Raw genomic sequence first — 25,834 nt, 5'->3', positions numbered from 1 at the left:
AGCGGGCGTATTTACATTTAGATTGGTCTCCCCGTGAGGAGAAGTCGGCATGGGGCCGAGTGGTGCCGCTTTTATCCTCGGCGCAGCGAGAACTCGGCTCTTATATAACTCCTTCCCTGTGCTCGGGGCTGTTTAGATCTTGTTCTTTGTGAAACATTTGGATATTTATCTTTGTATCTGTCTATTTCCATCAATATTCCCTCCTGTATTCGTCTGTTCTTCTGTCTCCTCCGACTCTCAGCAACGCTGTGTTTCTTTATTGATTGAGATCATCTCTGTCTCTGTGTAATTGGCTGTAGGGAAATAACCTGGGCCCCATCTCTTTCTGGGTTCCTCTGTAGCTGCTGTAGTTATACAATTGATGCCCTGTTATTAGGCCTTAAAGGGCATGTAAAGTCTAAAATAGAATAAGGCTAGAAATGCTGTATTTTGTATACTAAATCTAAACATGAACTTACTGCACCACAAGCCTAATCAAACAAATAATTTATGCTTTCAAAGTTGGCCACAGGGGGTCACCATCTTGTAACTTTGTTATACATCTTTGCAAGACCAAGACTGTGCACATGCTCAGTGTGGTCTGGGCTGCTTAGGGATCGTCATAAACAAAGCTGCTTGAGTTCTGCATGGCTGGGAAGTAAGGCAGGGGCTCCCCCTGCTGTTCATAAGTATGATTGTTTCCCTGCAGAGCAGTTAGGGACCATCTGACAATTCCTATCCACAGCAGTAAATGAAGGGAGAATTTCACTGCATACAGTCAGGTTTCTTATAAAAACAGTACAGATTTTTTAATTAAAGTATATTGGAGATAGGTTTCTTTTTCATTAAAGAAAGTAAAAATGGGATTATATTTTTTTGACTTTACATGCCCTTTAAATTATCCCTCGGGGCCCATACAAGGGACAAGCGTCTTAGTCTGGAGCATCGAATTGGCCCGGCTTTTATTGGCCACTTTAAAGGGCTTGTTCACCTTCCAACACTTTTTTTTTCCGGTTCAGTTGGTTTGGGACAGTTCACCAGAAATAAAGACTTTTTCCAAACGACTTTCTATTTTCTACATGTGACCGTTTTTCTAATATTGAAGGGTAAAGTGTCATTTTCACCTTTTAAGGGCAAGACCAGACGTGGTGTTTTTACGCTGCTTTTTTAAAAAAGAAACGCCGGGTGTAAATACGCCACTGAAACCACACGCGACCGGCAACATACATTTTTCAGCACGTAGGTTTCTTTTCCCAACATGCACTTCTCATTGTTCTCATTGAGAATTTGGACATCATATTTAAAATATGTGGCGTATTTACTCAAAGTCTAGTTTCAAACGTGCAGATCCCACAGAGTCTATTGATTTGGTAGTTTATTGGCGTTTCTGCTGAAAAACTCCAATACTGGTGGATTTCAGCTTGCAAGCGCCCCTTGTGAATTGCCATAGTGCGTTTTCCATTAGTTTCAGTGGTAGTGCCGTTTATGCGTATTTACGCCTGACAGAACTTTTTAAAAAATGCCACGTCTGGCCTTGCCCTAAAGCAGCTTTGGAAAGGGGGGTCACCGACCCTGTAAACTGTTGAGTTGATCCATTTCTTATCTTTGTCCCTGCTGAGCAGAATCTCTGGGTTTCATTACAGGCAGCTGTTAGACTTGATACAATAGTTGCTGATACTCCAGAGATGCTGCTGAGAAATGGATCAACTAAATGTTGTAAAATTGTAACAGTTCAGAGTCTGCGCCTGAATTACCGAGCTGTCCGAGACATTAAACTTTAAAGGAGACATTTTGTGTAAAAAAAAAAAATAAGAATGTACCAGTGCATTATACTCAATTAGATATAGAAGAATTGTGCTTAAAAAAGTTGTGTTTCAGGCTGATTTATTGAATATTTCTGCAAAAACCCTAATAATCCCTCCCTTCCACTTCCTGCTCCCTGAATTCCCAGGCTGAACAGGGGAGCCGGAGGCTCTCATCTCACTGCACTGTAGGACAGGAACCAATCAGCAGCTAGCAGGACCTGATAGGGAACTGAAGCCTGTCTGTGCTTGTGTGACTGCAGGGCTGTGATTGGCTGTCCCTCTCCTACTGTGCTTCTGGCAGGGACCGTTAGGAAACGCCCACCGACAGGGACCAGAGAACATCTATAGGGAGCTCCAATAAAGGGACAATTAATAATATATTAATAATATTAAAGGGATCCTGTCAACGTTTATTTTCAAAACACATCAGTTAATAGTGCTGCTCCAGCAGAATTCTGCACTGAAATCCATTTCTCAAAAGAGCAAACAGATTTTTTTATATCCAATTTTGAAATCTGACATGGGGCTAGACATTTTGTCAATTTCCCAGCTGCCCCCAGTCATGTGACTTGTGCCTGCACTTTAGGAGAGAAATGCTTTCTGGCAGGCTGCTGTTTTTTTTTCTCAATGTAACTGAATGTGTCTCAGTGGGACATGGGTTTTTACTATTGAGTGTTGTTCTTAGATCTACCAGGCAGCTGTTATCTTGTGTTAGGGAGCTGTTATCTGATTACCTTCCCATTGTTCTTTTGTTTGGCTGCTGGGGGGGAGGGAGGGGGGTGATATCACTCCAACTTGCAGTACAGCAGTAAAGAGGGACTGAAGTTTAGAAGAGCACAAGTCACATGACTGGGGGCAGCTGGGAAACAGACAATATGTCTAGCCCCATGTCAGATTTCAAAATTGAATATAAAAAAATCTGTTTGCTCTTTTGAGAAATGGATTTCAGTGCAGAATTCTGCTGGAGCAGCACTATTAACTGATGTGTTTTGAAAAAAATTTTTTTTCCCATGACAGTATCCCTTTAATTTTTAGCACCATGTAAAAGCAACACCATATATTACTCATATGACTTACAGCAGATTGTAACAATGTGGCTCGACTGTGTTGGATGTGGCTAGACACAACTTGAGCTTGTGGCCCTCTAGTGAAAGAGGGAGGGCCCAGACTAACCAGATCTCCTCCTCCTTCAGATTCACAGTCAGAAGATGACACTTCCCCCATGAAACGACCTCGGCTACTGGACAGTGGGGACAGGCCAGACAACAGCAGTCGCTCCAAACAGAAGAGTCGCCGTCGCTGTTTCCGTTGCCAAATAAAACTGGAGTTGGTTCAGCAAGAGTTGGGCTCCTGTCGCTGTGGTAAGTCGGCTTCTTTACAGCCACAAGGGCTAATATTTGTTATAGATCCTGATGTGATTCTACAGGTTACATAAATGACAGTAGTCCAAGTTCCACCCTTTGAAGGAATCCCTGTTACTCCTATACACACAGACCTATCGACACACTCACATATCTATACACATTCATATGCTGCGAATATGTCTAGTTATAGGGCTAACGATCTAGGTTTTTGCTGTTTCGTTTATATTCTCACTTATACCTGCTATCATTTGTGATTACAGTTGCTGCACACACAATTTGTACTCAGGACACACACACAATTTGTACTCGGGACACACACACAATTTGTACTCGGGACACACACACACTCCATTTGTTCTCCGGATACTCACACACACACAGTTTGTACTCAGGATACACACACACACACAAAATGTGTACTCCGGATACCCACACACACACACACAATTTGTACTCGGGATACCCACACACACACACACACACTCCATTTGTACCCCGGATACCCGCACACACACCATTTGTACTCCGGATACTCACACACACACACAATTTGTACTCAGGGCACACACACAGTTTGTACTCCGGATACACACACACACACAATTTGTACTCGGGATACCCCCCCCCCCACACACACACACACACACAATTTGTACTCTGGATACCCGCACACACACACAGTTTGTACTCAGAACACACACACACAGTTTGTACTCAGAACACACACACACATTTTGTACTCAGGACACACACACAATTTATACTCCCACATTCCCATTCTTTCTACCCTGCAATTGAGTTTAGAAGATGAATGGGAGCTGAATAAATTAAAAAGAGGAGAATTGGAATGTTCTACTAGAGATTAGGAATATCCCAGTGGATTCCCAGCAAGGGAAACAAAAAACGATTGTGTGTTTTTCCCCGTCGCAGTCACAGGAGCTGCCGCTTTGGAGTTACTTTTTCCTCTCACTCCCTAACAGATTATTAAGGGCTGACAGGAAATCTCATTCCATAAATAATACTTAAGAGCCATCGCTGTATAAACTGAACGTGTTGCGAATTGCGCTCGGCCCCTTTGTATCGTTCAGAGCCTGGAGCAGAGAGAACAGAGGTTGTCGTTTTTCATTACATTTTAATGAGTTGCCAATTAAAGCCGGAGCAGAGACTCAAGAGGGGAGAAGTCACAAAGCCTCTGTCTCCCCCATTCTCAACACTCAGCCGCTGTGGGACCACTGCCTGGCCCTTGGTAGGTGGAAAAATAAAATTCATTAAATGAGTCTCATCTGTGGCGCATACAGACAAATTCTGCTCCGCTTTGATCTTCAAAAGAGCAATTTGTTAGACGAGTTCTGAGCGTCCGTATCCAGCCAACTGGGAGAGGTGAGAGGAATAGCGAATTGTTTTAGTTCCTGCGGATGCTAAAAGATCTGCAAGTGGATTCAGGTTCCGAAGGTGCAGGGAGCGGCCAACTCTTTAATTCAATTCAAGCCTTAGGTAATACTGTTGGCTCTGCTACTCGGATTTAGTTTTCTAGCCAAAGCTTCTTGCAAACCCCTTATGTAAAAAGCCTTTAAATGCAGCATTCTGGATAAGGGATTCTGTAATTCAACAGCAAAAGAAGAGGAAATGCAACATAGAATATCGGTGAAGACATCACACCATGTGCTCCATTAGCTTCGCACACTTGTGCATTTTTAGGATAGAAGCCACCCCATGTGTAACACTTTATATTCTCAATCATGTCCCCTTCAAACGAGGATATAAAGTGTGACGTCTTTCCTTCATACCCCCCCCGGGTTTCACTTGTTAATCATATTCTGTTTTATTGCCCCAGCTGCCTTGTTTCACATCCGCACCACAGCATTTCTCACAGAGCTGTGTTTGTTTTTGTGCCAAGGTGACTCCTGAAGGAGGACATTGCCCACTCTCCCGCACTTTACAAAGAAGCTAAATTGAAAGTGTAGCAGAGATTGAAACCAGCAGAGTTAAAAGACGGGTTGTTTGCTCCCCCACCACAGCACAGATCAGCGTGCTCCTGTAATCTCCTTCACCACCAACCCTACGTGACTGAACTAAAAGTGCGTTCAGCGCTCCTTCTGCCATCATCCTCTGTTCTTCCTGGTATGATTAGTTTGCCCTTTAAACTTATGAATCCATAGGCTGTCGGGAAAAGGGGGGAACGTTTAGAATTAGAGGCCATTGCACTATATTTTGGTGGGATAATTATGGATTCAGCCAAAACATCTTTCCCATAGGCTTGAGCATAAATCATTTTATCAGAAAGCAGGTGCTTTGCTCTTGGAAACATTCTCTTTGGGGTAGGGATGCACCGAATCCACTATTTTGGATTCAGCCGATTCCCTGAATCCATCTTGGAAGATTCGCCCGAATACCAAACCAAATCCTAATTTGCATATGCAAATTAGGGGCGGGAAAGGAAAAAGTGGAAAAAAATTGGTTTACTTCCTTGTTTTGTAACAAAAAGTCACGTGAAATCCCGCCCTCCCCACAATTTGCATATGCAAATTAGGATTCAGTTTGGCCAGGCACAAGGATTCGGCCAAATCTGAACCCTGCTGAAGAAGGCCGAATCTTGGCCGAATCCCGAACCGAATCCTGGATTCGGTGCATCCCTACTTTGGGGCCCTAGGTAACCAGCATAGTAGTACAGAGAGAGAGTTAATAGTGTGGGCATACAGCTATTATTTTAATATATACCGTATATACTCGAGTTTAAGCCAAGTTTTTCAGCCCCCAAAATATGCTGAAAACTCTACCTCGGCTTATACTCGGATCAAGCGCAAAAACGGCCGCCAGGCGTCTAAGAATAGTCTCCAAGAATATTCGCCGGCGTCCAAGAATGGTCGCCGGCATCCAAAAACGAGATGCCGGCACTTCCAATGGGAGCAGAAACCCTCAATTTTTTGATTGAAACTTACCAGAAGCTGCTGGATTTCTCACCCTAGGCTTATACTCGAGTCAATAAGCTTTTCCAGTTTTTGGAGGTAAAACTAGGTACCTCGGCTTATACTCGGGACGGCTTATACTCGAGGATATATGGTATATATATTTCAATATAGAATATATATATATATATATATATATATATATATATATATATATATATATATATATATATATATATATATATATATAAAATATGTCGGCAAGAAGCATTAACATGGGCGCCAGACAGATTCGGGGCCTGTTGGGAAGGTGACCATTCATACTAACACCATCGGTTTCTTCCCTGCTTGATGTTGGTATGCAGAACGGTTGCCGCCTGTAGTCCCGCACAAGCCGATGCAAAGACATCATTTATTTTCCTGCATTTCATTACCAGGTGTGGGAAACTCATTTTGATTCCGGCACAAAAACAAGTCGGAGAATGGACAATTGAAACCTTGGGAATGTGCGAAGCTTTATAATCTCTTCCGACCCACAATCTGTTTTATTTATCCGCGGTGCTGTCAGCGGGTACAGAGCAAATTGTACAAACAAATCCATACAAAACAGCAGTGATTTATTTGGCTCTCGTGAGCTCCTCCTGTGGTGGAATTCATTTTCTTTCCCTGAGCTGAGCATTGAGACTTCATTCTAATGATAATCATTTTATTAAGCGTATCCCTAATTTTATTTCTGTAAAGCAACGGCAGTGTTTTGGGTTTAGCACATGTTCTTCCATGTTGCTTTAGTACAGAATGATGGGAGATTTGAGACTAAAGCTCTGATCCTGTGTAAATCTAGATTTCCTGCCATAAAGCAAGGGAGGACTGCTGTGTTTTTGCCTGAGGGGAAGTAGATACATTTCCACGCACAACTACAATAAGTAACTGTATGTTTTTCAAAGGTAGAATTTTCTTGAACTCCATAGAGAATGGACTTTTAATTCCTTTGATTAAAGTGGACCTGTCACCCAGACACAAAAAGCTGTATAATAAAAGTCCTTTTCAAATTAAACATGAAATCCAATTTTTTATTAAAGCATTCATAGCTGTTGTAAGCTCATTTAAACATCGCGGCTGTCAATCAGATATTGTCTGCCCCTCCTCTATGCCCTGGGAGGCGGGGCAGACAATTACTTTCACTTTCCATTCAGCACTAACTAGAAATCGCTGCTCTCCCCACATTCCCCCAGTTCTCTTCATTTAATTGTGTAGCCAGGACATGGGGATGGACATCAGGTCCCCCATTCTGGTGCACAAACAAGATTCTGAGATGATACAAGACTTGTCTTAATAACAGTGTCCACAAAGAAGGTGACGGTAGCCTAGACGTGCAAACACTGCCTCACCATATAATCCACAGTGAGTCTGCCATATTCGCAGATGAAAATACCAAACTCTTGAGAACTCAGTGAGCTCCAACACTCCCAAATGAATGGCAGAACAACCCCTCTCACTTTTGACTTTGTAGCAGCTGGTGAAAGACATTATAAAGAAAGACCCCGCTCCAACCAGTTTCCTTGGGATCCAGTCATTTTGAGTCATTTGGTTGGTCAGATTGCCCTCAAATTTGATCTATTTTATATTTATATAGCATCAACATATACGTAACCACCTTCTTTTAAACTCCACCTATCCCTCAGTATCACTTGCGTTTTCATTTTCCACCATCTTCTGCTTCACCGATTCCCACGTTGCACTTTGGATCACTAGTGACCAGATTCATAGGGCTGCAGAGAGCCACTGTAAAGGGTTGATTGTAATCCTCCTCTTATTTCTGCGCAGGTTATGTCTTCTGTATGTTGCATCGACTTCCAGAACAGCACGACTGCACATTCGACCACATGGGACGCGGACGCGAGGAGGCCATTATGAAAATGGTGAAACTAGACCGGAAAGTGGGCAGGTCTTGCCAACGCATTGGCGAGGGCTGCTCCTGAGTGCCACACTCTCCAACCAAATGCTGTTTCTCTTAGTTCACAACAGTTAGCCTTATTTAGGATAAAGTCAACTAGGCTCTCTGGGCAAGTGGCAGACACCAAGCCAATCAGGTTATCGTCTTCTGTTTTTGAACATGCAGGTACTTTAATAAATGAAGTTGTTGTTAGATGTGTTGGCTGTGCTTGTTACTCACTGGCAAGCAAGAAAGCCATCAGCAAAGTTTGGGGTAACTTTATTTTATTTGTATTTCCATTCCACTGAAGAAATAAATGACTATTATCCAGGCTAGCTAGATTTTCACCTTAACTTTTTGTGTGGTGTAACAATGAATATGGAGAGTGAATGGCCACTTACGCACTGTTCCCTACGCCCATTCGTCACTGCTGAATTGATTGGGTCAGCTCCACTGGAGATTTCATTTGTGGATTCCTACCTTTGTAGCTTAGTAAAAGAATATTGAATTAAACCACAGAGTGTAGCAGTGAGAGAATTTTAGGTAGAATTTAAACTACTTATTACCCCACACACTTAAAACCCGTTCTATTTTAACAAGCACATAGATCACTCAATTTACTGGTCACCCCCCTTCTTACCAGCCTTAACCTGATTGGCTTTGGTTTGCAATTTGCCAAGTGATGGTCTCTGGTCAAATAAGGCTAATTGGCAGTAGCCGTGGTTGGACTCTGCAAGCCGACTCTGTAGCTCAACATTTATTGGGGGATAAAGGACATTTTTGTTTTTGTAGCAAACGGAACTCAGTAACAGTATTGAGGAACAACCAGGAAAACTCCCCACCTTTTGTCAGTTCAATATGTTACTCCTCACCTCCAAAGTGTTAGCAAGTTCGTAAACAAATTAAAAGGGCTAACTAGCCTTATCTCTATGCAGCCAGAGGTGGGGAAGTTTGGAACGGGGCTCAAACATTCTATTGATCAGCCCACGAGTAGCATAAAGGGATGGAAATGGGAAAAAAATGGCGAGTCCTTTTTATGTGATGTGCAGGATTTCCAAGGACGAGGAGGAGAGCATAGACGTACGTTTTAGCATTAATTACAGGGGATGTTTATATATTTATACCACAAGGTCTACAAACTCCCAGGACTACAGTGTATTCCTGTTGCCTTTCCATTTTACTCTCAGCGTTTTCTTCTCAGCGGCTCCCCAAGGTGCTTTCTTTTGTCAAGTCTTCTGCACAGGAGCTTTCTCCGGTGTAGTCCTATCTGCCAGTTTATCCTCACCTCCCATATTTCTGAACTTCCAGCACTTTGAACAAGTAGAAATGTAGTGTCTACCTGGCTTACTTTGGATCTTAAATCCTTCACAATAGTAATAAATAACATTACCTCTTGATCAAAAGTGACACTGTGGAATTGTTGGTCATTGGCAAAATAGTTTGTCGGGCTGATGGCAAGTGGCAACACCTATTCCTCATACACATTCTGTGCCTAGTCATTGATAGTGACCACCATATGTAGTTTATGAAACGCTTAAAAACAATACAAGACAAGAGTTTACAATATAACCTAAGTAGAGAAAGTTCAGTGTATTCCATTATTAAGAGAAACACATCTGTGACCACCAATTCATATGAGTAAACATGGTAAATCTTCAGTTCTACGGCCATATTTATAGGTTTGTCATGCACCATCTCCAGACTCTTGTTTCTTTCAGGAATCGATCTTCCCTCAACAGGCAACGAAGATCAATGCATCTTCTCTGATTGTCCATCTTGCAAAGGCCACAGAGACCACTATTTATCAGTCCACCCGATGTATTCCATAGCCATTGCTGTTCACTTCTTCAACTAACCATAAAGACTTGTTTTTTCACTGATTATGAAGACAAAAACCTCGTACCGATGACCCAATATGTTGGGCGCACGATGAACTTTGGATTAAAAAAGAACAATGATCGTTCTGGGGTTTGTTTTTTTTGTGAATGATGGACAGCTTACAATACAATGATGAGAATTCACTGGGTTGTTCCTTTGCAGTACCTGTTCTGTGAAGTTTGTTAAAAGTTAAGGCAAAGTTTTAAGTTCTTGTATCTTAAGAAATGAAAATCTTATTTAACCATTTTGTGTTCTAGATTTACTTAACACATGTAGCCTAGCGCTGTTTTAGTTTAACATTGTAAAAAAAAAATATTACAAAAAAAAAAAAACCCTGTAAGTTTATTCTTTTTTCCCCCCCTTCCTGCTGACAAGTAACATTAAACCGATCAGATTAAAATTGACGATTTTATTTTTCGGTAAATTACTTGCACATTTTCCCATGCTTCTCAAGGTCTAAATATGGAACAAAGTGATGTTGAATTGCAACTTTGGGCATTTCTATATTACCTTCATGTTTTTGTAACTGTCAGCCCTTGGTAAAGAGACTGATGGCCTTATTCAGGGCCTCTTTAAGGTAACCGCAGTCCCAGGGCAAAATTTCATTTGTGGGCTCCCATTGGCCTAAGATTTGTGACCGAATAACCCCTCAAGCACATGATTGGATATAGTAAAGCAAACAGTAAAGAAATGGTTTACCGTATATACTCGAGTATAAGCCGAGTTTTTCAGCCCCCAAAATATACTGAAAAACACTACCTCGCTTATACTCGGGTCAAGCGCAAAAACGGTCGCCGGCGTCTAAGAATAGTTGCTGGCGTCCAAGAATAGTCTCCAAGAATATTCGCAGGCGTCCAAGAATGGTCACCGGCATCCAAAAACGAGATGCCGGCACCTCCAATGGGAGCAGAAACCCTCAATTTTTTGATTGAAACTTACCAGAAGCTGCTGAATTTTTGACCCTAGGCTTATACTCGAGTCAAAAATCTTTCCCAGTTTTGGAGGTAAAATTAGGTACCTCGGCTTATACTCGGGACGACTTATACTCGAGTATATACGGTACTCTTACTAAGGTAGACATGATTCCCAGGTGTGCTGCCTTGGTGATGCCACAAGAACTTGGCAAAAAAATTTAAATAAGAAAAGCGGTAGAGTCCTTTTAGTTCATTAAACGGAGGGGTCTGCCATCTGCTGGATGCTTCTGACAAAAGTTTTCCCAGATGAAAAGTGTCATGGTGGGCCCTGGGCAAATGCCCATTTGGCTCATTTATTAAGACAGTCCTGCCCTTATAATCCCAAAGTAGAGGCTCTGTGGATTGTTGACACACAACAGGCAACACTCCAGATCATCGGTACTGTGTTTTTAACTTCGGCCACTGTAATATGTCAGCTTGATTGGCCCAAATAAATAAGAAAATACACACACTGTGCCCTATAGCCTCACTTTGGAAAGCCTTGGAGTCAACAAACGGTTCACTGTAGCTTCACCACATCAATGACGTTCGTGTTTCAAAAGTGCTTTAATGGCTCTACTTGTAGATACAAAAAAAAGGCAACGTTTCGAGTCTCACTGGGCCCTTTATCATGGCTTGATAGGGTCCAGTGAGTGAAGTCCTGTGGCAGGTTGGGTCTACCCACTGTCTAGCACCCAACCCACAAAAAAAGGTGTTTGTTTTTTTTTTTCACAGGTTGAGCACTCCATACTTGAGTGCAATTGGGCTTGTAGAGTTAGTCAATGTAAGTGGTAAGCTCTAATGGAAAGTTTGGCGCACCTTGAGCTGAACCTCTAGTACCACTTCTTTCCAATTTTCTCTGAACACACTGGATGTGTCATTGGAGTTTTTTTTATTACCCGATTATCCATTGCAAAATGCATTGTTTTTGTTTTCTGAAACATTAAAGGAGCAAGAACGTCTCACCTCTGTGGGAAGCAGTACTCCCCTTATATAACAGTCGGTCTGCTCCTTTTTTTAATCAGCCATGAAACAAGCAAAAGGCTTCATCACACGGCATTACTCCTCTTCCCTTAACTGAAGCGGCACTTAGAGCATTTGGCCCCAAGCTGTGGGCCTGGTCCTACTAGGGTTGCAACCTTTTCCAGTCACTTCCAGTCCAAGGCTGATGGCATTGGGGATCCTGGGGAGTAGGCATGATGATGTCAGAGGCAGGAACAGTAATGTTAGGTGGGGTTATGACGCTGATGCAGTTGGCTGGATTTCTGTCTGGTTTTCTTAAAGGGATACTGTCATGGGAAAAAACATTTTTTTCAAAATGAATCAGTTAATAGTGCTGCTCCAGCAGAATTCTGCACTGAAATCCATTTCTCAAAAGAGCAAACAGATTTTTTTATATTCAATTTTGAAATCTGACATGGGGCTAGACATTTTGTCAATTTCCCAGCTTCCCCTGGTCATGTGACCAGTGCAGTTTTCTGCTGATAGGGGTGTCAGGTAAGTAAACATTTTTGGCACCTCCAAGGATAAAATGGAATTCCTTCTCCTTTAAATAATGTTGCTATTTAAAATAATTGTTTTCAGTTTCAAAGCTATTAACGTGTTGGCGTCTAAATCTCAAATCTTGTAACAGCAGTGCCATCTACTGGTCAGTTTTGGTAAATGTACATTTGGAGAGAAGTTCAGAAGGAAAACAGAGAGTTCTTCTGGGGTTGTCTGCCACATCAGAAGAGTATTTTGTTTTCCTTCTGAATTTATATCGGTCAAACCATACGGTTATTGGAATTGACTAGTTGGGGATGCTACTGACTTACTTATGTTTCCTCCTGAACACATTTGAATATTGTTCACTCATGATGTTGTACTCTTCTATTCAAAACCTGAACCTGGGTGTGCAAGTACATTAAAGGACAAAAACAACATAAGTGCTCAAGGGCGCCAATTCTGCAGGCCCAGCTCTAAAGATGAAATGCCTCTTTATACCCAACTCTGTTGCTAAAAGGTTTTGCAGGGCAAGGGCAAGGAAGCAGATAACAGAAGCAGATCGGAAGGAACCAGAAGGCCACATCTCTCTCTCTCTCTAGATCTATGGGTTTGAGTCCTTATAGGCCTATTACACCTTTCCAATCAAAATGAAGAAAATAGAAAACTAAAAAGTGCAGGTAACCACTAAAGAGTAAATCGAGTGCTGTGATTTATGGCCTGGTCTTGGTCCAGGAACTGGCCATCCAAAAGGCACAGCAAAGGAGTGGGTATAGCAAAAAAGTGTAGTGCAAAGGGCCTTACTACTGTGCGCCAGCACCTCATCATGATTGTCCAGCACCCATGGGTGACTACTCCAGGAGCACACTGCACATCATAGCCAAACACTGTCAGACTGGGCGGCACAGGGCCCCCCACACCTCGGCCCCCACCACAGTGACGAAGACACAGATACCTCAGGCCCCCCTAGGGAGGAAGGTCAGGAGGCAACACAAACAGCGGGCCGGGGCCCACCGGGTTTATTCCATGTGTTCTGCCAGCCCAGTTGACCCTGTAGCTAAAGGTGGTTTATTTAGGAAGTAACATTAGTAACACAAAGTCACATGACTCAATTCATAGTATAACTCTTGCCCCTACTTTCTCCTCAGTTCTACTGTGTGCTAAAAGGGGATGTAAAGGCAATAAAATCCCATTTTTACTTTATTTAATGAAAAAGAAACCTATATCCAATATACTTTCATTAAAAAAATGTGTACTGTTTCTATAAGAAACCTGACTGTATGCAGTGAAATTCAGCCTTCGTTTTACTTGCTCTGACTGCTGTGGATAGGAAACTTCAGAAAGTCCCCAACTGCTCTGCAGGGAAACAATCATACTTTCAAACACCAGGGGGAGCCCCCACCTTACTTCCCAGATCTCAAGCAGCTTTGTTTGTTTCCCTGTAAAGCAGCTGGCAACTGTGTATCCACAGACAGTCTGTATATTCTGATTATTAATCAGTCTTGCTGTATCTGTTTCTATGGCAGAAATTATTTGAATTGTGCTGTTTTGATAATTTATGGCGATCCCTAAACTTAATCTCCCAACTGAAGCCCAGACCACACTGAGCATGTGCACAGTCTTGGTCTTGCAAAGACGTTCAACAAAGTTACAAGATGGTGACCCCCTGTAGCCAACTTTGAAAGCATAAATTATTTGTTTAATTAGGCTTGTGGTGCAGTAAGTTCATGTTTATATTTAGTATACAAAATACAGCATTTCTAGCCTTATTCTATTTTAGACTTTAGTTCTCCTTTAAGGGGCACAGCACTTACCCAGAGTATTGGTTCAATGTCTGTTGCGTTACATAACCCAGTGTAAGTACTAGAGGGTTTATATGGACATACTGGGTTGTATAACAACACCTCCAGGGAACCAAGTACATAAAATGCAGAAAAGCTTCTGATTGGACAATCCTTCGGCATAGTAATTTAACCCAAAGGCCCAGCCCTGCAGATTGTGGCAACATAAGGGACTGGGAACTACAATATTAAGTATAAAGTTTGTGCTTCTTTCTTCTCCCACGTTCACTCTGCATTCTGTAGCTCCAGCCAGATTTGTTATTTCTGCACAGTTTAAGCACAAATCCATGGCCGCATGTTTGCAGCAAACTGATTGGTAGTTGCAATGAATGCAGAACATCAGGAAGCAGATGGTGCGTGAGCTGCGAGTGTCGGCACAACTCCTGAATCAGTGATTATTTATTAAATATTAATCTCTGTTTGCAGAAAACAAGTATTTATTAATTGGCCCAAGTCGTTCGCAGGCGGCTCCCAGACCCAACAAGATGATCCATTAGTGATACGTCTGATTGCGAACGGGGAGGGAGGTTTTAGTGTTTGGCACAGAATCTTATGTATAAACTAATAAAATATATTCACACCATTGCTCTTCCCAAAACAGTAATGGCAGTTCCAATTGTAAAGCAAATGAGGGAGAGAGGAAATTAGGGTGGGAAACAAGCGGAGACTAAATCATCCCATGAATAATGCAGCGGCGCTGGGTAAATAAATAAATGCAGCAGTTATCGACGCAGTGGATGCGACAGGCCAATCATTTCCACAAATACATAAAATAAAGGGTTTGTCTATTGGGCAGAGGCTGCAGTCAACTTGGCGCTTTCCTCTTGCGCTGCTGCCAAACATCGCAATTTATTTATCTCTTCCTTTAATGATCTGAAATACCAGACAGTCGTGTGTTAGTGTCATCGCATCTTTACAGAGAACATATCTTTTCCACAGAGGGGCAACGCAGAATTATTTGGCAGTTTTAATGGGTCACTTATGTGGACCCCGTGTGGCTGCAGGAGGGCGATGAGCAATTGTGCAAGAAATGGACACACTCGTTGCAATTCATGAAAAGCCTTTTTGTATTTAAAGAGGCCCCACATTTGCTTAAAGTTGCATTTGGGCCCTGTTCTGAATTGCATGGATGTGCATGGTTCCCACTGCAAGCTGCATTATTGGGCTCAGCAGGTTTGCACCAAAATATTCATGTGCCAATGGCATTTTGGCACTGAGCACTGAGCTGACTCAAAAATGCTCAGTTCAGTTGGGTCCACTTTGTTAAAATTCACATATGCAACTGCACATATTTGAACACATCGAATGCAATGGCAATGCGTTCCTCAGCACAGTGGTGGTGATTTGAGGGGGTATGCAGCAAGGTAGGGGGTGTAACTACACAGGAAGTAGACCCTGTGGCTGCAGGGGGGCCCTGGAGAAATAGGTCATGCCACCCCCAGCATTTTGCCGCCCTCAAATCTGGGCCTGTATCTTGTTATACCACTGCAGAGAGGTAAGGAGTATGGTAACTGGGAATGCTGAGTGGGAAAGGCCCTGTAGCAGATTTTGACCTGGGCCCATTAGGCTCTACTTGTGTTCTTGGAAGTCCTAATGCTGAAATGATAGGTAGGAATTGTCAGACGGTCCCTAACTGCTCTGCAGGGAAACAATCATACTTATGAACAGCAGGGGGAGCCCCCGCCTTACTTCCCAGCCATGCAGAACTCAAGCAGCTTTATTTGTTTCCCTGTAGAGCAGTCGGCGACTGTGTAGAGATTTGTATTGGATTTTATTTTTGCCTTTACATCCCCTTTACTGTTTCCAACTCCAGCTGCAGGGACAAAGATCATGGAGCCAGATTTAAACAGATAAACTGGGATTCTATTCTGAGGATTATTTTGCTGCAGCCACTGGTTCTGCAGAGTTGGAGAAAGTTTGTATTAAACAATACAAAAACTATAAAATCCACATTAGATTACATGACAACACAGGACCCAGTGCAGTCTGTATATTCTGATTATTAATCAGTCTTGTGTATCGGCTTCTGGCAGATATTATTTGACTTGTGCTGTTTTGATCATTTATGACGATCCCTAAGCAGCCCAGACCACACTGAGCATGTGCACAGTCTTGGTCTTGCAAAGACGTATAACAAAGTTACAAGATGGTGACCCCCTGTGGCCAACTTTGAAAGCATAAATTATTTGTTTGATTAGGCTTGTGGTGCAGTAAGTTCATGTTTATATTTAGTATACAAAATACAGCATTTCTAACATTATTCTATTTTAGATTGTATCCCTTTAAGTCTTTGTGAACCACAAATCATACATTAAAGTTACAGAATGTCTTCGCTGTCATTTTCATTCTTTTTGGGGTGGTGAGTCACATGGCAACTGGCAATTCCACTTGAGCAACAAGAAGCCTAGAGAGACAGAGAAACTTGCAGCTGAGGTTGTGGCAAATCATTCACTAAAGGAAACAAGACAAATTGCAGGAGATTGAGTCAGTTCAGGAGTTAACTCTTCAAAGGTTGACTGAATGTGTCAATGTATTATTGCCGTGCCACCCTTTGTGCTGGCAGTGAATTGGCCTCGGTGGGGCACCCATTCAATCTTGCACAAAAATATACATCTGGAATTCTGCAAAATTGATTAAATGTACAGAAACTAAAGGAAGAGTTTGCGGCCATGGGGGAGACGCATCATTTCTTGGTCTCTCGCGTCCCATCGCACAGGCTCACGATTCACACTCGGCAGCGGTGGAATCATTTTAATAAACGTTTTGTCTTGATTCGCTGAGTAAAAATTGGCTTCAGTTAATTTCACAGTTCACCTGATCTCATCTGCAGCCTCCTGACCCGACTTACAGATTCCTCGGGGGACACAAGCCTCCCAAGCTCTTCATCTGACCTTTGTGATTATTATCAGCCTGGGCTCCGGCGCTGTCTCATCCGACTGTGGCTTCCGTGTTCCGCCTTCTCTCTTAATTTGCTTTGGATTTTATCCCTACCTTAACATATGGCTCTGCTTGCATGGAACATGATTATATTAACCTGCTAAACAGATAATTCCATTTAAAGGGCAAGTAAAGTCTAACATAGAATAAGGCTAGAAAAGCTGTATTTACTGCACCACAAGCCTAATCAAACAAATAATTTATGCTTTCAAAGTTGGCCACAGGGGGTCACCATCTTGTAACTTTGTTATACATCTTTGCAAGACCAAGACTGTGCACATGCTCAGTGTGGTCTGGGCTGCTTAGGGATCGTCATAAACAAAGCTGCTTGAGTTCTGCATGGCTGGGAAGTAAGGCGGGGGCTCCCCCTGCTGTTCATAAGTATGATTGTTTCCCTGCTCAGCAGTTAGGGACCATCTGACAATTCCTATCCACAGCAGTAAATGAAGGGAGAATTTCACTGCATACAGTCAGGTTTCTTATAAAAACGGTACACATTTTTTAATTAATGTATATTGGAGATAGGTTTCTTTTTCATTAAAGAATGTAAAAATGGGATTTTATTTTTTTGCCTTTACGTGCCCTTTAAGTAACAATCCAGAGTGACATTTATGTCTCTCTACAAGTTATGAGAAAACTTAGGAGGTTGTTTCTGCTGAATTGGGTTTAGTACAGGGGAATATGTCGGCTACTGACCGGGACTGGCAATCTGTGGGTTCTGGCAAATGTCAGAGGGGCTGCTATAAAATGAAATAGACAGTCGCTATTTAGTGGGCCGGCATACCTCCCAACTGTCGCTTTTTTTAGAGGGACAGTCCCACTTTTGACATCTCAACCTGCAGTCCCGCGTTTGTACTGAAATCTCCTGACTTTCTCTGCACTGAACAGCCAGAAAATGGTACAAAGTTTCTAACTTAATTGGCTTTTGGCAGAGAGCCCTGAACAGCCTCCAGGTGCAACTAAGATAATTTTGTAACAATTCTGAGATAAGCAAATAAGTAATTGTAACAATTTAGATAAACAGGTCTCTTGGGAGAACTTAGACTCAAAGCTTAAAGGGCAATTCACCTTCATTAGCAAAACTGTAATAACTGGAAAACAAAACACAGACATATGTTCAAACTTTCATAACCTGCCAAATTTTGTAAAATGAACATGGTAACTTTTTTTGGCCCTCTTTTTATTTCCAAAATGTTGGGAGGCATGGGCTGGTGGGGAGCTATTTGGGCTTCTATGTACTTGAAGTGCCAGGGCTTATTTTGACTCCCAGTCCAGACCTGCTAGAATTTTATGGTATCTCTCTGTACAGGCTAAGTCCTGCTGAATTGTGCTTAGTACAGGTGTAAATTGTAGGTTCCCAGGGGGATGGTGCTAATCCATGTATGAGCATGATGTCACTGCGGGGAGGAGCTAGAAAAGAGCAGCCAGGAAAGAACAAATAGTAGCAGGCTGCTTGTAGATACTGTTGCACATGCCAGTTCTGTAGGAGACTGAAGGTTTAGTTGCCCTTTATTTAGGCAGTGCCATAAAGTTTAAGACATATGAGTGTGGTCCTAATTTACAGTTTGGAGGTGAAACTGTTTCCCTATCATGGGTTAAAGTATTCTTCTTGCAGTTCAGAAACTTATCAGGAGATGTCATAGTTAGTGATGGGCGAATAAATAAGCTAGGTATGGATTTGCTGTGAATTTCCATATTTCACCGCACACAAATGTTTTTGCGAATTTGCCGGCAAAAAATGAGATGTGACAAAAAACATTGGTGCATAAAAATTCCGCATTTCAAAATTACGCCCATTGACTTTTACTAATGTATTTGGACAAAATAGTCGCACGTATAAAAATTGTCATTGAAACGGGGAAGATTCGCCCATCACTAGTCAAAGTTCTAGTCTCTATGAGGGGGAACCAACATGCACTTGGCCTCTTTGAATCCCACCTGTTGGAGGAGGTGGATGGTACTCAGAGCCTGGGCAGAAGCCAGTAGGAGTAGATAGAGTAGATAGTGTGAGGATAGTTGTGTAATAGCTCCCTCTAGGGGTGAGAGTTAGGATGAGTGTAATTAGTGAGCAGCCTGGTGCTCCAAAAAGGAAAGTAGTAGTAATCCTGAGTGTCAGGCACAGAGTAGGGAATCAAGGGTACAGACCTAGGAGCAAAGGTAATCTACTTCTAATTAACGATTGTGTAACATCCCTTTAAAGTTAATGCAAAGTAATATACCTTTGGGGTAATGTCATTTAATGTCATAGCCTTAAAGGACGTGTAAACCCCCTCTACAAAATGTAATCTGTGAACAGCCTATAATATAATATATAATACTCTGCGTGTATTGCCAATCGTACGATTTTCAGAGGGAGACTGTCACTAGCTTTTGTCGGACTTAACTTTCGTACGATTGCTGTCAGGGGCAGAACATCAGCTGATCGGGAGATGGCACCGCACAATCGTTCGTCCGATATGAAGATAAATCTGCACGTCTTTGGCCAGCTTTAAATGCATTAGAAACATCAGATGATTTCACACACCCCGGGGAGCACCACTCATTTTCCACTTTCCACTTACAGCAATTAGTGGAAGAAGAACAGCATGGCCACTTGTCTGTAATTTGTCTAATTAACCATAAACTCCAAACAGTCTCATGCTGATTAACTTCAGGAATTTGTCTTCAGGTGGCCATACATAGGTCTGCTCTCATTGGCAGCGCTGCTTTTATAAGATATAATAATTAATATGATATAATCATTTATAAGATATAATAATTAAGATATAATTATTTATAAGATATAATAATGTATTAGATATAATAATTTATACAATATAATAATTAATAATATATAATAATTAATAAGACGGGCAGGTTGGGCAGATGTAGTTGTCCCCCATCCACCCTATAACTTCAGACAGATGGTTGCAACTGAGCATTGGTTAATACTTCATGGTTTTTGTGCCTCACAAACGAATGCAAAGAGCATTTTGGGCTAAAAACTCACTCTGGGAATAATGGGTCTTTGTGGTGCATCAGTTAATCCCTAATTGCCTAGATAATACCTGAAATGAGACTTCGTCTGTTAATGCCAGGGCCGCCGGACTTTTAGCCAATAACATGGAGGCAGTGATTTGCTGTTGGTGCACAAGTGGTTCTTTTAACTATGGATTATGGGAGATGTAGTTCTGCAAGACCTATGGAGATTGCGTCTCTTCTAAGCAGTTGTGTGTATCCTGAGGGTAAGCTTTCCCTGCTCTGTTTATCTTTCATGGACTCAAGGGCCCCCCTCTCCATCCTTATCCCCCTAAACATCAGCAAAACTGTCATTTTAGTTACATTACCAATTGCCGTCCCTCCCGAGAAGCCCTCAGAGACTCCCCCTCCCTTTGTTTACCCAGAAATGTTTATTTGCCTTTATTTTGACATCTGTTTATACTGTACATGCAGGGACCCTTTAAATATCTACAGCAGAAAGGAAAATGCGGCGGCACGGGGGTATCTAGGGAAATGGAGCCCGGCTGTAATTCTTTATCTTTGTCAGACCTGCTTTCGGAATTTAGACTCGGCACTCGCTTGCTGACAAACCGTTGCTTTTAATAAGCACATAATTGTGTTAGTTTGGCATCATTGCGCCCCCAGCTCCCCCGTGCTCTAATCATGATTGAGTAGCACCGATCGGGGCCTTATAATTGCGCCTAATCCCAAATTTTGCCGCCATTTTGTGATGAAGTCACATGGCTTCTGATGGTGACCTATGCAGTCAAGAAACGCGTAGAGCCATGCACTCCCCTGCTCTATACATCCACTCCATATAGTAACAATGTTTTTACATATATTTAATAAAATTCGATTTTTTACCAGTACTTATTTACTGGAGTACCCCATCCTATTTGGATCCAGCTACGCTTTGAGTGCGCCTATCCATTGTTCCTTTGAGTGTAGAGGTTACTCGCTCTCATCGTCTCTTACCCGTCCAGTTTTGGATGTGCGTTGGTTTGTGCCATTTTGTGATCACTTCTTTCCACCATACGGTAATTTGGCCACCAGGGGCCTTAGAAGAAGAATGCCTTTACTTATAAACCTACTTTTTAACCTGATCCTACAGTTCTCCAAGTTTTATATTCAGAGATCCCAGCCTATCTAGCAGGCAGGGCAGGCTCACGTATTCTTTAAGTCAACATTCTGCTCCATCCAATAGTCAATTAGAAAATGGAATCCAGTTAGACATATGTTCGGTCTCAATGGAATAAGGTTCATAAGAAAAGCCTATTTAGAGTCAGCGATGGGTTCATTCCTTTCTCATGTTCCCGTGTTTGAATAAAAAGGAAGGTATCCGTTGTATCGCTGTTTGATTGGAGTCAATAATTAGACCAGCCTTTAGGGAGGACACTATCGTTATTGCCCTTTGTTTTAATATAGATTCATAAGGCAGCGCTGGGGCTTGGAGGCAATAACAGCAACTCCGAATAATTTTTAGAGATAATTAACCAGAGTTAATTAAAAATCCTTAAAGCAGAACCGTAACTGAAATAGACAAGGCGCTGGGGCCATACGCAGAGAGGAAAAACTATTACATATGCACATTGCCTTAGATTGATTTGAAATTACAGGTGTAGTCTCTAAACATATGGAAATTGCAAATGAAAGTGGATTGGAAATTACTGATATATTTCCCTCAGATCCCTAAAGCCGGTGTGGCTCACCATCTTCCTACTGTCTCCATCTTGCCACTACTGCCTCCATCTTCTCTTACTTCCTCCATTTTGCCCAACTGTTTTTATCTTGCCCTATCATTTCCCTCTTGCCCTACTGTCTCCATCTTATCTCACTATGTCCATCTTGCTCTAATGTCTCCAGCTTGCCCTCTTGTCTCAGTCTTCTCTTACTGTCTTGACCATGCCCTACTCTCTCCACCTTGCCCTGTTGTCTCCATCTTGCCCTACGGTCTCCATCTTCTCCTACTGCCTCCATTTTCCCCAACTGTTTTCATCTTGCCCTATCATCTCCCTCTTGCCCTACTGTTTCCATCTTATCTCACTATGTCCATCTTGCTTTACTGTCTCCATCTTACCCTACTGTCTCCATCTTGCCTTAGTGTCTCCATTTTCTCTTACTGTCACCAGTTTGCTCTACTGTCTCAGTCTTCTGTTACTGTCTCGATTTTGCCCTACTCTTTCCACCTTGCCCTACTCTTTCCATATTGCCTTATCATCTCAGCTTGCCCTACTGTTTACATCTTATCTGCATCTTGTCCTACTGTCACCATCTTGACCTGCTGTCTCCATGTTCGCCTATAGAACCATCACTATCTTGATCTATTGCCAACATCTTGTCCTACTGTAACTGTAATTAATTTTGACCTACTGTCTCCACCTCACCCTAGTCTCAATTTTGCCCAACTGTATCCAGTAGAATAAAAGCAGACATGACAGACAATCAATCAATCAGATGACAGTATTTCCTAACATAATCATAACTATACCTTCCAGCAGTTTGATTTTGACAAGGAGGGCAATTTAAGCCATGCTCCTCATCCTCCCTACACCAATGTATGCCCAGACACACCTCAATCTACTGAAATCCTAGCCACACTTTGAGAAGCCTAGACTATGAGGCCTGTGATTTGAGACTGTCCAGTCTAAACTATGATCATTAGGAGGCACAGAGCAGAAGATTCCTTTCATTATTCTAACTGTAGTAGACCAGTGAAATATGTTAACTCATTTGATGGCAATGACTCCAAGTGATATTGATTAGCAGGACTAGCACTGATGTTCTAGGTAATACTGAGAAATATGAGACCTGATCAGCCCAAGTATTTGTAGGCCTAGCATCATTTAGACCCTTCCATCCAAACTCCTGGGATCATTGTCCCTTCTCAAAGTTGTGCAGCTGCACTCACTTAATATGATATGTAAGGTTTACCTCCCAACCACAATCAAAATCCCTGCTGAGCTGAGCTCTATTCAGAAAAGTCCACCATGACACATAGAGAGAGGGAAAGGTCAAATATGAATAAGAAGAAGATACGTATTAACAAGGAGCACAGAAGAAGAGTGCAGGGAAGTCATAAGGGACTGCGAAATGTGGGAAAGAATGGAGGAGGGTTGGGGAAGAGGAAAAATGAAGAGAAGTAAAGTCAAGTAAAAATTAAACTAAATAGGAAAGAAGGGATAAGAACAAAGAAATGATGGAAATGAGGCATCTTCAGCTTCCGACTGAGATGTATTCTGGTAATGATAGTTCTATAATAGCTGGAAGGCCACAGTTAAAACATTGTAACCATTCAATTTTATCAAGGCAAGTTGGTGAGACCTTGTTCTCTTGGCCAAGGTCTTCTCCAACGTGATTCCTAAAGAACTTTATGGCCAACAGCTCCACGTTATTCCATCCCTCTCTCCATAGCTTCTATTTTATCCCATCCTTCTTGTGCCCCGTGTTGGGATAATTTACCACTGTATCTTTGTATCAGGTGATGAGACGGGGCCCCATTCTTCTAACAAATTGCTCCAGCGGAGATTCTTTCTAGAACAAAAAGACAGACGACTGCATTCACTTTGCTTTGTGTTCCTGAGCCCAACAAACTGGTGCCTCTTCCTGCCGCAGTTCAATAAACTGCGATGTACAGAAATGTACTTGTGTCATTAAATACCCCTTTATCTTGATTTTATCTTGTATGTTACTCCGGCCCACACCAGATGCAACCGTCCCATTATAATATTTCACCGGGAAGGGAGAAAATCACCAGTTTGGATGTTACTAATGCGCAGTCTGGGAGCCTGATAAAGAGCTCAATATCCTGAGCGCTGTGTGTAGGGGGCGGCTGCTGGCGACAACAAATAAACACATAAAGGTGCGACACATAAATCACAAACTCATTTCGGCCCTGGGAAGATTTCACAAGGTTAAACAGCAAAGATAGAAAAACAAAATTAATATATTTCATAAAAGCGCAGATTTAAACACCAACCCGCAGCCTATAAGCTCCATTTGTAGCCCAATAATGAGATTTGTACTTGGGGTAATTTCCTTGCTTCGTTCTGGGGGGGGATCTAAACACTTTGGCTAATTTAATAATTTGCTGATGGACTACAAATCCTGCCATGCTTGAACCTATTATGAGGGTTAAAGCATGAAACATCAGGGCGGATTGAGAATTTACCTGGCATGAAATGAACATAAGAACACAAAGGGATCTTTATACTTACTGCCCCGTCACTTACATTTTAGGTACAGGGTTCCCAATCTGTACACTGCTCCAGGCACGTCTCTCACTTCAGGACAAGGTGCGGCGCATACTGCTGCCAGAAGCAAATACATATAGGTGTAAGTGATATATGTATAGTGATGAGTGATTTGAGTAATTGACTTTACTTTTACGCGAGCGCAAAAAAAAAGTTGAGCATAAAAACGCCCATTGACTTCAATGCGGTTCACAAATTTTTTGCAGTTTCGCTATATAGCTTGCCCTACGGTCTCCATCATGCCCAACTGTCACCATCTTGCACTTTTGTCTTCTTCATCTTGTCCTGCTGTCTCCATCTTGTCACACTGTCACCATCTTGTCCTCATGTCTCCATCTTGCTCTACTGTCTCCATTCCTACTGACAGCATCTTTTCCCACAATATCACCATCTAGTCCAACTATACTGCTATACCCTTCCTCATTCTGCCTAAAGCTGCTGCCCCGCAGAACTCAGGGTTGTCTCCCATTAGCTGTTTCCTTATTCCCCCAGCTGTATTTCTTGCTAAAGGCTCCGTGATATCAGTCTGGGAGTCCAAACGTCCCCAAACCCCTTCGGGGGGGCGGGGTGGTGGGCCCTCCCTAGCTTCGGCGAAGGGGGACCCACCCGTTCGAGCTGTTTGCTGGCGGTAGCTGGGAACAGCTTGGGCAACAGAGCCCATGCCTTCGGGTAGGACTCGGAAGGATGATTCAACATCATCAGTCCTGAATCAAGGTGCTAATAGCTGCACTGACTTCTCCTTGGCTCCTCTCCATGTGACGGGAGAATGCCTCTCAGATTGCAGGTCAGGATTCAGATCCCTGCAGGTCCCTCATTAACATAATTGCTACAGATATAATTTCCCTGGGCCCAAAACAAAACTAGAAACATGACAAATCATATGATAACAATCCTTGCACTCAAGCAGTAACGTCGCAGCCTGGGAGATTACAATAGTTAACTCTTCTGTGCTCTCCAGCGCCCCATCAATCTACACAGAAGAACCTGTGGCTTCAACAGTTGGAACATTTATTTGCCCTTTCTGACTCCATCAAAACACCGTCCCAGTACGAATGAAAACTGCTACCAGTCAGGGACAGAATTACAGGGTACAACAGGGTCCCTACGTTCCTATTTATATTGAGTTTGTCTGTGCATCAAGCACAGCTTTTCATTGGGCAGGAATATTTGCCGACATGTTTGTGATCCAAGCGAGGAAACGGCAATGTTATTGTCCCTCTGATGCCTGTGACGTTTGTCTGGGAGAGAGCGGAAAATGTTACTGCCATTGTAGTACAAACGTGTAATAACGATATACAATCCGGCCCCATTAAACTGATTTGTCCGGATACCTGAGATTCCGCAACTGATAAATTGGCTCCATTAAACCCTCCAGGATCTGGAGACTTTCTCTCTCTGACTAATAAATGGCGCCATAAAGCTAATTCCGTGACCGCTCTCTCATATTTTCATTTTTACACACGCTATAAATTCTCTGCTGAGGCCTATGAGCCGCGACCATGTCAGTCAAGAGCCAGTTAGCAGCTG

General features: G+C 42.4%; 1 protein-coding gene across 1 annotated transcript in view; it reads left to right on the top strand.

The window, feature by feature from the left end:
* Positions 1-10,197, top strand: part of zfand3.S (zinc finger AN1-type containing 3 S homeolog) — a 76,905-nt gene extending 66,708 nt beyond the window's left edge. The window contains exons 5-6 of the mRNA NM_001094166.1: positions 2,978-3,145; positions 7,879-10,197. Of these exons, the coding sequence (NP_001087635.1) occupies positions 2,978-3,145; positions 7,879-8,033 (323 nt within the window). The 3' untranslated portion in view covers positions 8,034-10,197. The remainder of the gene's footprint in view (positions 1-2,977; positions 3,146-7,878) is intronic.
* Positions 10,198-25,834: the final 15,637 nt, after the last annotated feature.

This window comes from Xenopus laevis, chromosome 5S (genome assembly GCF_017654675.1).
Source record: "Xenopus laevis strain J_2021 chromosome 5S, Xenopus_laevis_v10.1, whole genome shotgun sequence".
Lineage (NCBI taxonomy): Eukaryota > Metazoa > Chordata > Amphibia > Anura > Pipidae > Xenopus > Xenopus laevis.
The sequence above is the reverse complement of the archived record's forward strand: the minus strand, read 5'-3'. Positions and strand labels throughout refer to the sequence as shown.